An 18275-nucleotide genomic window follows, 5' to 3' on the forward strand; every position below is an offset into this window, starting at 1 on the left:
TCCCCCAAATGCCCCTGTCTGATTTTACATCTGCAGCCTGTGCTTTGCCATTGGCTTTTATCTCCAACTTTTAACCTTATTTTAAATCTTTTAGAGTTATCACCATTGTTCAGTTGTCCCTCTGCATGCATTGTCCTAATATAGAGTTTTCCTGTTGCGGGGGCTCAGCATATTAGTTTGCTAGAGCTGCTGTAACAAAGCACCAAAAACTGAGTGGCTTAAACCGCAGATGTTTACTGTCTTACAGTTCTGAATTCACAAAGTCCAAGATCAGGGTGTCTGCAAGTTTGGTTTCTTCTGAGGCCGGGAAGGAGAATCTGTTCCATGCCTCTCTCCTGGTGATTTGCCAGCACTCTTTGACTTGCAGAGGCCTCACTTTGATATGTGCCCTCATCTTCGGTGTTCTCTTGGTGTCTCCATCTGTGTCCAAATCCCCTTTTCTAAATAAGGGTACTGGTCATATTGGGTTAGAGCCTACTCTAAATGAGCTCCTTTTAACATAATCACCTCTGTAAAGATCCTATCACCAAATAAGGTCATGTCCAGAGGTGCTGAGAGTTAGGATACCAACATCTCTTTTTGTGGGGGGAGTACAATTTAATTCCTTTTTTTTTTTTTTTTTACAATTTAATTCCTAATAGTAATAGTGTTCAGAAGTAGAATGAAATATAGAAGCAATTTCAAACTGTAAAGTAGAATACATATAAGGAGTTATGCATGTTCATGAACCTTTTAAAAAGCTATGCGTATCACGTCTCTACGGTACAGAAGTGACATGGATACAATGCAGAAGATGTCAGGTGCCATGATATGGGGATTGGCAAGGAGTGTAGAATAAATGAGACCATTTGCTCTTGAGGAGAATGAAGAATTACTTTTCATTTATAAAAGTTTGGTGCATCTCCATTAAGAATAAGTAGAATGAAGGTCAGACATTTGGAAGAATGTTTTGGGAAAGCAGGGTGTTAAATATAAAAATATTGTGTTGAGGGGGAATTAAACAATCGTGGCTAGAAACTTCAAGATTATTGAAGTTCTTGACTCAGAAATGTTATTCAAGGATGATCGCTGAGTAAGCCCTAACACTTGTGGGTTTATCATACGAGGGTATAGACACCTCGATAGACTTGAAAAATGTTTTGACTTCGTTTTTGCCTTTTAATCCATTTGAACAAGAGTACTGGCTGAACAACACATATTTGCAATCATATCAGTGTCCTCAGATGAGCCATGAACATGCCATCTTTGAGTAGTCAACATATTAACTTATTCTGTCTGTTGTCCCGAGCGCTGGAGAAGACAATGGAGATGTATATTTATATTACATTGTTCAAGAAGATAATCTTATAAGACAAGTAAACTAGCAAACTGATTGTAATGTGCTGATATTAATTTAACAATTTTGAAAATAATTGAGTGACAGTGATGTGCCATGCTGGGTGATATGTGCAGGGGAGACAGCAGTAAAATAAAAGAGCTATAAGGCATTTGCCCTAATGGAGCTTACAGTCCACTATGTTTGGAGAACATGGGGGATTTTGGACAAGTAAATAGACACTTTGTGGCTATGGCTCAGGTGGAGGAAGTACAGATGAGAATGAAGCACACAGGAAGAAAATTATACCCGGATTGAAGAGAGGCTCACGTATACATAATTTATATGCAATTATTTCAGTGCATTTGAGATTTCTTGGAAATAGAGGTCAGATTTTATTTCAAGGCATCTATATTTCTCTAGGGTAACCTGGCACCTAGTTGGTATTGGTACAAAACCAAAGAATACCCTGCTAGATGATGGGACTAGGAGAATCTTTTTAAAAAATTAAGATCCCCCTTATTACCAGTGGTTTCATCCAGTGGGAACTCCTGCAGAGTTCAAAAGGAAGAGACTCTGGCTTGATATTTCCTTTAAAGTTCATTTTCCTAAAGTGTTTGTGGAACCAAGAGATCATGACATTTTCAGATCGCAGTAATTCTTAGATGCCTATAAAATGACTTTCACTAAATATCATGATTTGTGTTAGGATTTCTGTTTTCAATGACCCGATTGGAAAGGTGACCATTTGGAACTCTTCAGTTGCTTATTAGGATGAGTTAATAACTCAGTCATCTATTATTGTTGTGTTTTACTGTTGGGGGGAAAGAAGCTACTTAGGGTGTTTATGGATTTTCATTTACCCATGGTGTCACTTATATGATTAAAGATGTAAATATTAAGTGAAGGGGATTTAAAGTAAGGCGCTTAGAGTAGAGTTTTATTTCCTTGGTCAACCTTGAGCTGCTGGCTGTCTCCATGACCTGCCTCTGTCATGCTTCTTTTTTTCTGGAATTCACAGTGGCAAAGGGTGAGGGTACAGCCACCTCTATCTCCTCCTCCCTGCACCTCTAGGAGTTTTATGGTCAGTGTCCCTCCCAGTAACATCAAGTCTCCAAGAACATAAGAAATAGAATTAGCATTGCTCCACAACCTTCAAAACAGGATCTGAAACTTACGATCTTGAGTCATGCTATGTGTCACCAAAGGGAGAAGAAATAGGATACTGAATTTACCTTTCAATGCTATAATTTGCAATTTGCTTTCTAAGGGTGAAATAATGGCAATAGAAGAATAAAATGGGTCAAAATGCCACCAAGAACCAAATTCCACATACAGTTTGAAGATGGGAAAAATCATTTGAAGCTGGGAGGTCTGAATCCAATGCTATGCTACTCTGTGCATCATCCTGAGAAGTAATCATGAGTAACAGTAGGGTAGCACTGTAAGAAAGCAAACAGCATAAATAAAGTGAAGAGAGGGTTAAGATAAATGAGAAAAATTCTAAAATTTTACCGACCATGTATCTGGTTAGATGACTTCAAGCGGATCCTTGAGACCAACTTTATCATGACTGAATTTTTTTTTAAATTTTTTATCATGACTGAATTTTTTTAAAAAAATCATCAACTTTGTTTCCCTATGCCGTGTGTTTCAGTGTGGCCCTGGGAGTATTAGCTGTTAATGGGCTTTATCTTAGAACGTTTCCAAGGCGGCCTCCAACCTCCATTTTACCATTCGATCTATCAAGCAAAATAAACAAATAAATAAACGTCTTTGGATAAACAACTGGGTGGAATCACCCTGTATTTTATTTTTTTAATTTTGGGAGAAGTTTCATCAAGGCAGTAAGTAGTGAGCGGATTTCAGAGAGGATTTAATAAGTAGTGATGTTCGTGGACACATAGTGAGGGACCAGCAAGTGATTTGGAGGTTGAAGGTCATGAGAGTTAGCTTCTGCTCTGCCTATGGTGGCCTAGACCAAATAGATCCCCGACTCCACAGCCCAGAGCTTCTCAGAGGACTACTGGCCCCAGGAGAGGCATGTCATCTGCATATTATGAGAAACTCTTGAATGGGAAAAGTCAAGTACCTTTGATTCCAGATGTTGAGTTAACTCTAGAATGAAAACCAGGACCCGGAAAGGATGTGGATATTTGAAGCATTCTGGAGACTGTTTACTTTGGGTCCTAGTCATGATGTCCAAACAAAGAGCTTCAATGTTGAAGGATGCAGGGTTCTAGAAAAAGAGGGGGAATCATACTAGATAAATGCGATAACTATAAAACAAATACCAGCAAAGTTAAATCATTATACCATGTGTGTGATGTCCTTAGTCTGTCATTCCTGTGAAGTATGTGTTGCTCCTACCTTAGCGAGAAGGACACAGAACTCGTTTTCCTTCTTTGCCTCTCAGCTCCCACTGGGCATCCTTGGAACCGCTTCTCTGCTCTGTTCTCCAGAGTGCAGTTGTCTAAAATAACAGTAATAGTTGTGAGGTTCTGACAGTCACACAAGTTTCTCTCTGTGAGCTTTTACAAATGCCAGCCAGTAACCCAGTGGCATTTCTACCATAAAATCTTAAGGCCAATCCATTTCCCCGCTTCCTTATTTTCTTGGTTCCAAATCTATTTCTTACTGCCAATGGAAATAAAACCCAGAAATTAGAGAGTGATGGTGTCATTTGTCTTTCTTAGTAAAGAGCTCCTAAAAGTGAACTTACAGAGGATACAGCAATTTTATAGCGCAGTTAAATCATCCTATCTTTCTAGCCGGTTGTTCCAGCTGCAATAAAATTTGTGGCTTTTATTGGTGGCTTCGTGCCCAGATAGAATAAAAAGCAAACAAAAACCATGGAATACCACTCTGAGGCTGCTTTTTCAAAAGTACGTGGGCATGGGCTCTAAATCACAGTGCTTTGTTTCTTCTTTGTTATCTTTCAAGATGGGTGGGAATTCTCCATCCATTGCTTGTTGTCTCCCAACTGCTCGAGTCCCTGAAATCCAAGTCACATGGACGAATTAGGTAGAAATGGTACAAATGGTTTTTCGCCCATGGTACCCATTCCTCAGTTTCTTTACACTGTTAATGCCATGATCACTCTTATCTGTATTTATGGTGGTTACAGCTCTGAGTGCCTTGCTTGGAGGAGGGGGGTTCAGGAAATAAGCGATCCACATGCATGATCCTCTCATGGGAAGGGGGTGCTAATCACTTGCAGGGGCCGCCCAAGCACAAACCCATTTGAAAGAGCTTAAAGTGTCAAAGTCACCGTAATAAGAACTTACATTTCACGGTTCGAGGAATAAAATAAAATAAAATGTGGGAGAACTTTCCAAAATCGACACTGACAGTCAATTTCTGTGTGTCATTTGTCTTAAAACCAGCTTTAGTAGCTATAATTCACATATCAAACCATTTACCCATTTAAAATATTCAATTCCCTGGTTTGGGCAGGTTGGGGAACTCTCACTATCAATTTGAGAATACTTTCATCACTCTGAAAAGAAACTCCATACCCGTGAGCCGCCCTTCCCCGCCCTAGACAGCTGCTCATCTCCTTTGTGTGTCTGTAGATTTGCCTGTCCTGGGCATTTCTGTAAGCGGAACAATGTAGTTTTTGTGACTTTGTTCACTTAATGTGATGTTCTCAGGCTTCATCCATGTGTCCAGTAAATCATTTTTTTTATCACTGAGTAATATTCTAGTTGAGGAATACCCATTTGTCTGTTCAGCAGTTGATATTTGGATTATTATTATTTCTTTTTTTTGCCTGTTGTAAAAAATGCCACCATGAACATTTGTGTACAAGTTTTGGCACAGACCTATGTTTTCATTTCTCTTGGGCATGTACCAGCAAGTGGAATTGCTGGATCATAGGGTGACTTTAGATTTCATATTTTGAGGATCTTTAGGGCTTTTTCAAAGTGCCTGCCTCATTTTACATCCCCACCATAGGATGTAAAATGAAGGTTCTAGTTTTTCCACATCTTTTTCAACACTTATTATTACCTGTCTTTTTTTTATTATAACCATTCTAGGAGGTGTGACATGGATTCTCATTGTGGCTTTGATTTACATTTCCCCAATGGCTAATGAGCTTGAGAATCCTTTCATTTGCTTTTGTATATCTTTTTTTTTGGAGAAATATCTATTCAGATACTTTGCTTCTGGCTAAATTGAGTTGTCTTTTTTTGAATTATGAGAGTCCCTAAATACTCCAGGTAAAACTCTTTTTATCAGATATATGATTTGTAAAAATTTTCTCCAATTCTTTGGACTATTTTTTTGCTTTCTTGACAGTGTCCTTTGAGACATAAAAAGTGTTGGACTTTTATGAAGTCCAGTTAACTTTTATCTACTGTTACTTGTTCTTTTGGTGTTCTATATAAGTGTATGCAGTTGGTGCTAATATGGCACATTTGATACGAGGGTAGGTTTGGTGTCATATCTTATTTTTTAATTCAATCTTCTGTGGGAAAATTATTTTTAGCTTCCTCAGACTCAGTTACTCATCTGTAGGTGGGAGATAATACTAAGACTTATGAATTGTTGTGGGGGTTCAGATGACATAATGTATATGAAATCCCTAGCGTTTTGCAGGGCTGCACTAAAACCCTATTGATGTTAGCTGTTACTATTGTTATAATCCCAGTAATAATAAACTCCAGTGCTCTGAAAATTAAACTGAAGCCAAGCAATTTCTTAGATGAGGAAGCATGTAATAAGGGACATTTGTACTACTTTATAGACTGTATTGAATTTGGCTCCCATGAAAACCAGGTAAAGTTGTCATGGTAATTGTTCTATCAGGAGCTGCAGCTGAGAGAGCCAGAGCCTTTTCCAAGGTCACATGACTGGGAAATGATAGAGACAGGGTGAGACCTAGAGTTGTCTTTTCTTTTTAAAATCACTCCTTCAGTTTTTTCAGTGACAGATTTGTAGTAAGAGTCAGGTGACTGGTTTTGTAGTCTTTATGATGAAGTAGTGCCTCAGACATCCATATAAAGAGGAAAAAGTAATTTCGTGGGAAATTAGTACTGATAGTGAACATTGTGTGAATCATGGAGTTAGAACACAATTGACCAGAGGGGCATCTGGATGGCTCAGTCCATGAAGCGTCTGCCTTGGGCTCAGGTTATGATCCTAGGGGTCATAGGTATTGAGCCATGAGTTGGGCTTCTGGTTCAGTGGGGAGTCTGCTTCTCCCTCTGCCTCTCCCTTTGCTTTTGCTTGCTCTCTCTCTCTCTCTCAAATTAAATAAAAAATCTTTAAAAAAGATTGACTAGAAATTTTATGGTGGATAGCTATAATGAGTAATGCATTATAACTGTATGTTCCTTCTTAAATTAAAAAAAAAAAAAGTCCTCCTTATTTCCAAAGACATATATGCTCATAAACATTGGAGAAGATAGACAAGCAAAAAAGAAACTATGTTTTCAGACATTTCCTTAATATGCATGCATTCCTAATACACTTATATTTAGAAGCATCTTATAAAATGGGCAGATTGATTTTTCTATTCAATGTTTGGATTCTTTAGGCATGAAGTTAAACTAATTTATATTAGGATGCCTGTATGGCTATAAATTCTGGACATCCAGAAGATTTTTCAGAATTGGCTTGGTGTCTTTTGTTAAGCAGCAATTAATTATCTTCCCAGATTATCTGAAATTCATTGACTACATTTACTTTACTGTTCACTCATCTAGAGGAAGAAAAAGAACTTCTATAGTTCTCCTGGTAAAATTAGATCCTCGTGAGCTCTTAAACATAAACACGACTGATCTTTAGCAAAGCATGTTCTTCCTAAAGATTTTTGAGCTGACTCAAGTCGCTATTACTTATAAATTCACCAGTTTATGAATAAGAAGCAAACATTGTTTAAACACTTCTGGAATCAGAGGGCAAGGACTCCCTGGCCTGACCCTTACCCCAGAGCTATGACATTGGGGTGCAGTCTTGAAGCATGCCAGTTTTACACAAGACTTTTTGAGAGCCAGATACCACTACTGTCTCAAGCATTATTTTCACCAAAATTCACTGAGAAAAATACATCTGACTACGAGATAACATTGAATCTAAGTTGATAAAGCTGTGATGTTTGAAGTATTATTTTTATGACTTTTTTCTTTACATCCTTATAAAGATGAGAGACTTCTGGTCTCAAATCAATCCTTCCTGTCATACTCGTGGATCAAAAAACAAAAACCCCAACATCCTCCCCCACAAAAAAGAATCTAAAGCAAAATGATAGTGCTTTGCTGCAGAAATTTGAGATTTATTATCACAACATGTTCAAGTGAGTCTCCATCTTTGCTTTGCGTTAAAGTTCAACATTTCCTTCAGTTGGGACTATCCAGATTAGTTGGGCTAGTTCAAACTCATGGTAAATAAGTTGAATGATGAGAAAACCTCTGGTGTATTTAAATATGTCTACACAAAATAGTTCAATTTCCACTTAGTTCCTTGAGTATTAATTGTTTCGTGCAAAAAGGAAAAAGGCTACTAGTCTTTGAGTGTATCAATTTGCCAGTCTTTGGGAGAAGTGTCATACAACCAGTGCTTGTCAAATTTTTTCTTTTACTTCATTTGGCCTGTTAAAGAAAATGTAAAGTTAAATACTGTGGAAGCGTGATTGTTTTATACAGACTAAATCATTTTGAACTGAAAAGGTCTAACACCTGACTTTCATCTTAGATTTTAGCACGTGAAAATGTCAGATGTTTCTGTTGGATTAATAAAAGCCAAAGGTCAAATGGAAAAAATGATTATAAACTTTAATTATGTGGTTTTAGAGGGATAGAGTTTATGAAAATCAAGGCTTTCATAGTGGCTATAATTGAAAAATTATTTTCATTATAAGAAATTACAAGTCGTTCTGTAAAAAAATTAGAAATGTTGTCCTAAGAAATGAAATTAATTAAAAACAATTTCTTGTGTGTGTGTATTTTTAAACAGTGAAGTGATAGCATCTTTCCTCAATAAAATCTGAAGCCTCTTACAGTTAAGTGAATAAAACAGTGTATCTGGGGTACCAGACCTTTTCTTTCAAAATCACTCTGGAACTTTTAAGTTCTAAAGAAGTGTATAACTTAGGGACCTCTGTTAACCCCCATAAGTAATAATTAGCTAGTTTGTTGGAAATGGCCAGAACTTTGGAAAGAGTCACAATTTCTAAGACCTTTTTTTAAAAGCCATTGTCACTATATAGTGACTGGTTATGAATGAAGGAGAAAATTAATTAGAGATGAGAGGAAGAGATGGTGGGAGCAAATTCGAAGAGGAGAAAGAACAGGGTTTACTGCTTGTAGTTATTCCAGTCATAATCTGCTTTGCTTCATGAACCACCTAATGCTTATTGATTTCCAATGGAGGAAATGTGGAAGTAGAAATCCTCACTGGGCTTTCCTAAATTCTATCTGAGTACATTTAACCTACTCAGGATTATGCAAATGGAGTGGTGGCTGGAGTCTTTCAATAAGTGATATTTCATAAAGTGTAGGTATCTGGGGAGTTTTTTGTTTTGTCTTTGTTTTTGTATTTCTAAGATTGGCTTGAGGCAGGCATGGAGAACTCATTGGAGCAGAAATTTCATTCAATGTTATCAGTTTAATCTAACAGGATACGTTTTTTTCCCTAGGGTGATTCTGGTGATTTCTAGGCAGCCTAAGGCGAACTAATTTTAGTTCTCATAATTCACTTTAAGCCAAGTTTCTATTTCGGGATACAAATATGGGTTTATTGTGACAACCTGTCAGGAAACACTAAATTTTATTGCTAATTAAAAATAGCTAACTTGAGTTTTAATCCTACCGAATACTTTGGTTTGATGATGCTGAGCTTTGGAACTCTTGATAATCAAACCTTGATTTCAAGGTACAATATACATATGAAAACAGGCACCAAAAGCTTTTAATACAGGCAGCCCACAAATTGTGTTACTTTAAAATGAGCGTGAGACTCATTCATGGGAATGATCATCAGATCTTAGATATGGACCAAAGGATGTTTGTTCATATATATTTTTTAAAAGATAAAAAGATTTATTTTTTAATTTCCTGCAAAATGTCTTATGGTATTTGGAATTTACAGAAAGTAAAATCCTGTTTATTTGTCAATTTGGTATCATATTTTAATAATTTCAAACATACTGAACATAGTTTATTAATGGATGGAATCTATTTTCCTTTTTACTAAACCTTCTTTAGACTCCTTCCTTTTTGTCTTCAATGCCATTGCCCTTGTTCCAAGTCTTTCCACCATTTGGCATTCAGTGACCTACTGCGGATGGCCGTTTCTGGCTGAGCAGATTGTTAAATTATCAGGAAATTTGTGAGCTGGTTGTTAAGTACACTAGTACTAAAAATTAAGTGATATACACTTATAATTAGATAAATTATATTAAAGGTAATAAAAATGCAACAGTTGTCACTACCTAATTTGACATTTCACTATTATCTTTGCTGTTTAGGTTATTTACTGTCATTGTAGCTGGAAGATAAACATACTATGTTATAACATGCACCTCTGTATCTCTTCCCAACTCTGTGTTCAATGACTTCACATTTACTAGCTTGAAACTGGTCATAGTGGGAGTATTTACACCACAGAAATGGGCAAATGACTGAAGTCACTTTTTTCTTCTTGGAGAAGGGGTGGTTAAAGATTTGCCAGGGTACCATCCTATGGCCTGCAGTTTGCCAGCTTTTAGCCTTCCTGCATCTAGATGCTTATCTCTATGAAGATTATTTTGTTTTATCTGTACTAGTTAGAAACAATATCCTTGAAAATAACTGAAGGAAAAGAAAAGAAAAGGAAAAGGAAAGAACTGGCATATCCTAATTATTGACCATACTAGCTTCACTAGTTTTCATCATAACTTGTTCTTTATTAGATGTGTAGGGGGTGGATGCTGTGGGGCAAGGAGACAAAATGTAAAGTTATGATCCCCACCCTCAAGTAATGATTCAGAAGTGATAATTAGGCCAATAAATTAATGCAAAGTATTCATTAATCCTTTAGCTATAGTCAACTCATTCAACAATAGTTTGTTGCTGAGAGCCATGTATAAGAACAACATTGTATGGGGATATTGGTTGAGGGTCCATCTTCTTTATCATTCATAGATAATTTTATATTTAAAGTGGTAGAGATGGGGCTTCAGTGATTCTAAACTCCTAGTATCTTGTTATTTGGGGGCAGCTTTTTTGGTTTGTTTGTTTAAGATTTATTTATTTGAGAGAGACAAGAGTGCAGGGTGGAGAGTAGGAGCACAGGGAGAGGGAGAGGGAAACTCAAGCAGACTCCATGCTGAGTGTGGAGCCCAGTGTGGGGCTCAATCTCATGACCAGGAGATCAGACCTGAGCCAAAACCAAGAGTCAGAAGTTTAACTGCCTGAGCCACCCAGGTGCCCTGGAATAGTTTGTTATTTTAAGAATACTTTATTTTATTTCTTTAAAAGATTTTATTTATTTATTTATGAGAGACACAGAGAGAGAGAGAGGCAGAGACATAGGCAGAGGGAGAAGCAGGCCTCTCGTAAGGAGCCCGACATGGGGCTCAATCCCGGATCCTGAGCTGAGGCATCTAGACACTCAACCATCAAGAATACTTATATATAGAATGTGTAGTGGCTTATTTTTTTCTGCTGGGAAGGATTCTACTATCATTCCTGATCCTTTCTCTTAGGCATGTTAGTTCAGAGGTATTGGTGTTTTACACAGATGTGTCCTATAAAATATGAAGCACTGTTATTTCTATAAGTTGACTTATTTTATTCTAGTATTTATGCACCCACCACTTCTCACCTGCCAGAAGATTTAAAATAGTATCGGATTCCAAGTCTATACTGGAGACCAGATCAAGTGAATATTGACATCTGTCCCTTCTCTTTGTTTCAGCTGGACCAGACCAATTTTGATAAAAGGCTATAGACAACGCCTGGAATTATCAGACATATACCAAGTCCCTTCTACTGATTCTGCTGATCATCTGTCTGAAAAATTGGAAAGGTACGTTCATGGACATTATTCATTAGTTGGAGGGAGGAATTAATACTATTAATTATTATTAATAATACTCTAATTATTTAAAGGATAGAGAACTAGCTTATTAATGGCTTAATTCCTAAAATGACATATTTAAGATAGGAACATCTTATTTTCTCATTGCAGTCTTGACCAATTAAAAATTAAACAATTAAAGTTTGAAAGATTAGCTATTTTCCTGATAAATGACTTTATTTTTTTTTCTGAAAAATAATTGTGAGAAGTTACCTGTCTTTAAAGGACATTAAAAAAAAAAAAAAAAAAGGACATTAAGTGGATTTTGTGAAGACTGAAGTAACATCTTTATGAAGCAAATTGTTTATATTTGCCCTCAAAATCTTAATATCTGAATATGAATGTAGTTACTTGGACATCCTAAGGTAATGGCCATTAGATAGCAAAGAAATGTAAAAATTTCTTTGAGTACGTATTGAATGCTGGGTATAGTATCTCCTCTCAGCTCTTGGAGGAGCACATCATCACTTCCATCTTGTAGAGAGTAAAGGAAGCTCAGAGAGATGATGCAGTTTTCCAGCTGATGACCAACAGAGCCACGATTCTAGGGCAGATCTGTACTTGCCACCTCCTCAGGATCAGTGCTTCCCGTTGTAGACTAGTTCTCAGAGTTCCCTTTTCTACGAGTAATGGTTAGAACCCTTTTGATTACCAGTGACAGAAACCCAATTAACCAGCTTAATAGAAAAAGGGAATTTGTTGGCTCCTGTAGCCTACCTGTGTGAAGGGGTCTATGCAGAGGACTGGCCTTAGCAACTGAGTGGAACCAGAGACTCTGGTGCCATTTGGTATTTGCTTGTGCTGGTTTTATTCTCTCAGACCAGATTACCCCATGCAGTGGGTCCTTAGAACTCTGCTCATTTCCTTACAAATCACAAAGATAAGAGCCCTTTCTCCTTGGCCAAATGTGAAAAATCCCAGAGACTCTAGGGTCACATGCTCACTCCTTATACCAAAGGAAAAAAAAATAGAAAAGAAAAGAGAAGAAAAAGGAAAAGAAAAAGTAGCTACTAAATTATTGCCCCCAAATAAAAAAATGTTGGGACTTGTAACTTGTTTACCTTATTTTCATTAAACTCATTTCCCTTTAAAAAATATTTTCAAGGCAAAGTAAGATGTTCAGCCTTATTTTTTCTTGATTTTATTCAAATAATTAGGCTAGTGGGAATAAGAGATTCTTCTTTGCAATATCAGGGACCAATTCCTATTATTAGGCCCTAAGTAGGTGCAAGTGCCGAGAAAGCAAGGATATTTTGGTCTGTTTGGTTTGGTTTATTTATGATGTATTCCTCAGTGCTTAGAATAGGGTCTGGCATACAGTAGATGCTCAATAAAAATTTGCTAAGTGAATGATAATTGAATGTGAAATGACTAGCATTGTGTGAAAACCTTTAATATTGTTGCAAAGATAAAAATATATCAATTTAATACATTGTAGGAATATCAGCAAGTTCTCAATAAAACAATATATGTTGAATACCTAAGTTCTGAATGGATACCAAGGGAAAGATTAATCAGTGTAGGACTAGGTTAATAAGAATCTGTGTACTACAGATAAATTTTTATTTATTGCCAAATAGAGGACATTGGAATTGGTGGTATTATCTGGCCTAAGATTTTTTTTCCTGTTTTTATTGCATCTCCCATATCAATTCAAAGTATACCTAATTTTGTAAATTCAACAACTCTGTGCCAGTATAAGTCCATAAATTCTGTCTTTCTTACCCTTGTCTTTATTTTGTATCTCTTTTCACTCTATGCATTTCTTTTTGTAAAAAATAAAATTGTTATTTAGAATTTATTGAAACATTTTGGAAGAGTAACACGCCATTTATAGCACTTAGTACCTCTGCGCTCTTGGAAAGTGACCCTGGCCCCACATTTCATAATTGCCTGATGACAAAGGTCGGTAGGTGGTAACCACATAGCTGAGGCACACTGGCCCATCTGGTTCAGTTTGTAACATTGAACCCTCTGTACAGACTGTGCAGACTGCACATCCATTTTTACGAAAAGCTACAGAATTGGTAAATATAGAGCTTCTTCCCTTGTGATTTAACTCTCAGTGTTTGGGATTCTTACAGGGTCTGTTATGGTGCTACCACCTCCTCTCCCTGCAAACTCCTTCTCTCAGGCTATAAATGGTTCAAATCCTGATCATTAAAATAAATTTCACCCACCTTGCCTTTCCCTCAGGTTGCTGCTCTATTCTCCCATTCTTTCTCCTCCTCCTCCTGCTTCTCCTCCTCCACCTCCTCCTCTTCTTCCTCTACTTCTCCTTCTTCTCCTCCTTTCCTTCTCCTTCTCCTCCTCCTCCTTCTCCTTTTCCTTCTCCTTCTTCTTCTATAGCTATTATTCCTTTGTTCTGCTGGTCCCTCCACTTCTTCACCTTTCTTTTACATCTCAGCTCCCTGAAATATAGTTTCCGTGTCTACCATGTTGCCAAAACAACATTGACCAGGGTCACCAGAGGTCTCTTAATGTCAAATAAAATGGCCTCTTCCTACATGATTTCAGGTTGACCACTTCCTCCCACCTTGAAATCATTTCTTTGGTCTATGTACCACTTCTTTTTCCTGACTTTCTCATCTGACTCATTCTTCCTTTGAAAGAGAGGCTGAATCTGCCTCCATCTTTAGCTTCTTACCCTGTTGTGAGCCACTGGATGATATGGACGGGAGCAAGCCCTGTGTAGGTGTGAAAGAGTGGAGAGGTGGGTAGACGGGATAGGTAATTAGGTGTTGTAGATAGTGAGCTTCTTGGGCAGCCGTTTTCCTTTGCACTGAGACTGCCAGTTGTGTGTTCTTCCTTTGGGGTAACTTAAAACCACCTCTAATTATCACAGATGAATAGTAATGGACCTAGCTCTTAATGAAACGCAAAATACTTATCTAGTTCTTGCCCGTGAAACTTTTCATCTCTGTACAGTTTAGTAATGCAGATCAGGGTGACATTTAGAGATGTATTTTAACCACTGGGAAGAGAAAGGACTTTCATTAACAGACAGAAGTGCCTATAATGTAAATATAATCCACTGATGAATTTCCAGTTTTTAAAAGAAAGCTTATTTGATACCACCATTCCTTCAGACTATGTGGCTTCTTTTCCACAAAATATAGAATTTAATTCTCTTCTAGTTTTCCAAAGACTATTACTCTAATAACTGACTTTAATAGCTGAAAATGAAGTTTGGCAGTATTTGTTTTATACCCCTACATTCAAAAGCAGTCATTTAGACGAATTCTTCTAATGTTAAATAAAAGAAAAATCCACCTGACTTTTATGTTGGGTTTTTTTGGCAGTTAAATTTTGTAAAATTCACTACAGGTCTAAACAAGTAAAGATCAAAAGGTGAAGGGGCGGGGGGAGAGTTGAATTTTTGTTTATTTTTCACTGTCTCAAGCACATTAACATATGTTCATAAGAGTCATACTCTATTTGTCCACCTCTTGCATTGCTTTTAAGAAGCCCAGTACCTTCCTTTAATACATAAATCTGGCCTTGTCACCAAGTCAACTCCCTGAAAATTGATCTATGGTAAAGCATCAAATTCTGCCAAATATCTGAGTGTTGGTGTTGGAAGATCTCCACAAGGTTTGTCTCTTCAGTCACTTGGGTTAATCTCCTTGGATGTCTTTGGGAGAGTAAAACTATATAAAGGGAAATAGAATAGCTCAAATATTTGCACATGCAACTTATTGGTCCTACTTTTTATTCTTTTGCAGAGAATGGGACAGAGAGCTGGCATCAAAGAAGAACCCCAAACTTATTAATGCCCTTCGGCGATGCTTTTTCTGGAGATTTGCGTTCTATGGAATCTTATTATATTTAGGGGTAAGGATCTGATTTGTAAATTCATTATGGATAATAAGTGTATTCATTATTACAATTTTCTTAATCTAAAGTAATTATATTCATTCTTATGACTAGGGTAGTCTCATGTTCAGATAAAAGGACTAATTCAACTCCAAATACAAAGAAACCACTATAATAAAGACAAGTAAAAATACACTAAGGTGCCCTGGAATCCAGGTGGCAGTCTACAAATTGAAATGGGTTTGAAATAAATAGAAAAATAAATAGGTTCAGTAAAATAAATTTCTTTGAAAAGATTTATTTTTTGTTATGATCCCAAATCACATTCTCTTACTAGTATATAAGATTGCTGGCACTTTTATTTTTCTGTATTTGACAGTATGTCATATGACACAATGTCAGAGGAGAATTAAGTCGTTTAGCCAATTACCTATTTGAACATCTCCAATATTTTGGAATCCTATCTGCAGACTGAGTTTCAGGGAAAAATAGCAAAAGTTTTAAATTTGGCAGTGAGGTACTCTTGCAGTAGATTTTCTCAGCCTCCTATGACTTCATCAGTGAGAAGAGAGCTCCATGTCTGAAAGCTTCAGGCTTTCCGGTGTTTAAGTATAGTCTGGGATGTTTCCCAGCTGCTGTTAAGTGTGACTCAGATCTATTATTTTTTACATCATCTCAAATTCTCGGTTGTAACCTATAAAAGGCAAAGATGAGTTGCAAACTTAGTCAAAGTAAAAACCGTGCATGATATTTTCTTCGGTATAAGTACCATCTAGATTCACATGTATTCATATTGGTCTTACATTGGAGAATTAGTGCCATAATGTCTCCCCAAAAGATGCCATTTCAAGTTGCATGTTTTTAAGCATTTGTAGTTTGTACATACCAAGAAAAATGCATTTAGAAATTTATCTTGACAAAGATGATCACATTTAGATCCCGAATGTTTTGTAATGCTGTTGATAGTCACCTGGAAAAATTCTTCTGTCTTTGGAAATTATCTGTCATCCATCCATCCATCCATCCATCCATCCATCCATCCATCCACCCACATCTACCTACCTACCCGCCAACCCACCTGTCTTTCTACCTGTCTATTCCTATAGAAATCTGCAATGGTTTGGGGGGGGGGGGCGATATTTTGTTCATAACTATGAGTAAGGCAGCTCAAGATTAAGATGCCTTTGAGGTGGTTTTTCTCAGTGAGAGCACTCAGAACTTTGGAAAACAATTTCGTCTATAGCATCTGGCTCTATTTGACTTAATCAAAATCTTTTGTTGGTTGTTTTAATGATTATACTGTATACATTTGAGTCAATGTGCCGAAGTACAATTCACTCTGGTCATTTATAAGAATGTGACATTCTCAGTAAGTTATTGTTGGATTGAAACGAGTGACACTTCAAACAACTATGTCATGACCAAGACTCTAGGGTGGGGACTGACAGTTCTCCTTGGTCATGGTCTCCATCACATGCTGCTTCCATTGATTAACATAAGTGCTACTGTGTAGAACTGGAAAGAGAGGCCTCACGATCAAGCACTTTTTGTGCCCTGGTTTCTGAAATAATTTATCCAGCAGCATTGAAGTTTCATGCAAACAAAAGCACTCACCTAAATGTGAAAGTTGAGATGATAAATGAAGATATTTACCTATTTTTTTTGGTCGTGTATACAAAACAAAAAAAAAGTAGCATAATATAGTTTAACACTTATTGAGTTTAATGTTTATTGTACCTAATCTATTCCAGATTCAGCAGTAAGCCCTTTCTGCAGATTGTTTTATTTAATTCTTCTAGTAATTCCACGGAGCAGATGTTATTATCTCTAATATTCAGAAAAGGATATGGAAACTCAGGGAAATTATGAAAGTTCCCAGAGTCACACATATGGTAAATTTGCGTGAGAGGTCTTTTTAGCTCCAAAGCCTATGACCCTTCTGCAAAATCAGATCATAATTGCCGTATAATTACATGTGTAATGATTGTATTTACCAATCCACAGAATGGAGTCTGTAGTAACCAGTCTTGAGTCTGCTGAGTTTCTTTGCATCATCCCAGGAGATACAGGTTTCACAGAAGCTGAAAGATTGAGGCTTCTTCCAGGGTCACTTCTGGGGCAAAGATGAAGAAAGATCCCAGTAGAAAGCAGGATAGAAAGCAAAGAGAATCTTGTCCTTTACTTATTATGCTCCAGAAGGAACTGTGTGAAATCCACCCAAGGGCCAGTAGTGCTAGGGTCAAACTTACAAACAAAATTAGGGGGTAGACAAATGGAGTGGGTGTGGAGAAGGACTTATTCTTAAACTTCTCAAGTCTTAAACGTGTCCCAGCAAAAGGGATGGGTGGTAGTGAGGGATGAGGTGCTCTCCAGCTAGGCTGAGCCCTGAGCTGCAGGTCTGGAGCCATCACCAAGTGTGAAGGGCAGAGCTCATTCCTGCCAGCTCACCTGCTACTGGTAACCAAGGGGATATTGGTGAAGAGTAGGAGGGATGGGAAAAGCAGCTGAAATACGTGTGGTGGGAGAGGAAAATTTACATTGGTCGTGGAACAGGTGTTGTGAGGCTGGAGTTTTCTCACCTTTGTCACGGAGAAAAAACCTCCCTGAGGTTGTGAAGTTCCAAGTCGTGAAAATGTTGAATACTTAAGTCTTAATAACTGTGTGGTCATTAAAATAAGTGCAGCTTTTCAGGGTGCCTCGTCTCGGGACCCCATGCTTCTTGTTACTTCCAGAAGAAAAGAGGGGGAGAAAATGTAGCCATCATTATAAGACTGCTGTCTTTTATACCAATGCCTTAGTATTGATGGTATTCTTTTTGGGCATCCCTTTTTTCCTCTGCATGTATCAGCTTGGTAATTGTTAAAGTCCATGAAATTAAAAAAAAAAAAGGTCCATGAAATTGTCAAAATCTTTGGTAATTGTTAAAGTGAAGATCCTTTTTTTTTTTTTTAAAAAAAGTATTTTATTTAGATTCAATTTGCCAACATATAGTATCACACCCAGTGCTCATCCTGTCAAGTGCGCTCCTCAGTGCCTGTCACCCAGTTACCCCATCCCCCCCACCCACCTCCCCTCCACA

The 18275-nt window shown here is 37.3% G+C and overlaps 1 protein-coding gene across 1 annotated transcript in view; it reads left to right on the top strand.

Annotated features, from left to right (window-relative positions):
* Positions 1-18275, top strand: part of CFTR (CF transmembrane conductance regulator) — a 162420-nt gene that overhangs the window by 16116 nt on the left and 128029 nt on the right. The window contains 2 exon segments of the mRNA NM_001007143.1: positions 11219-11329; positions 15106-15214. Of these exon segments, the coding sequence (NP_001007144.1) occupies positions 11219-11329; positions 15106-15214 (220 nt within the window).

Source organism: Canis lupus, chromosome 14, assembly GCF_011100685.1.
Source record: "Canis lupus familiaris isolate Mischka breed German Shepherd chromosome 14, alternate assembly UU_Cfam_GSD_1.0, whole genome shotgun sequence".
In the NCBI taxonomy this organism is placed as follows: Eukaryota; Metazoa; Chordata; class Mammalia; order Carnivora; family Canidae; genus Canis; species Canis lupus.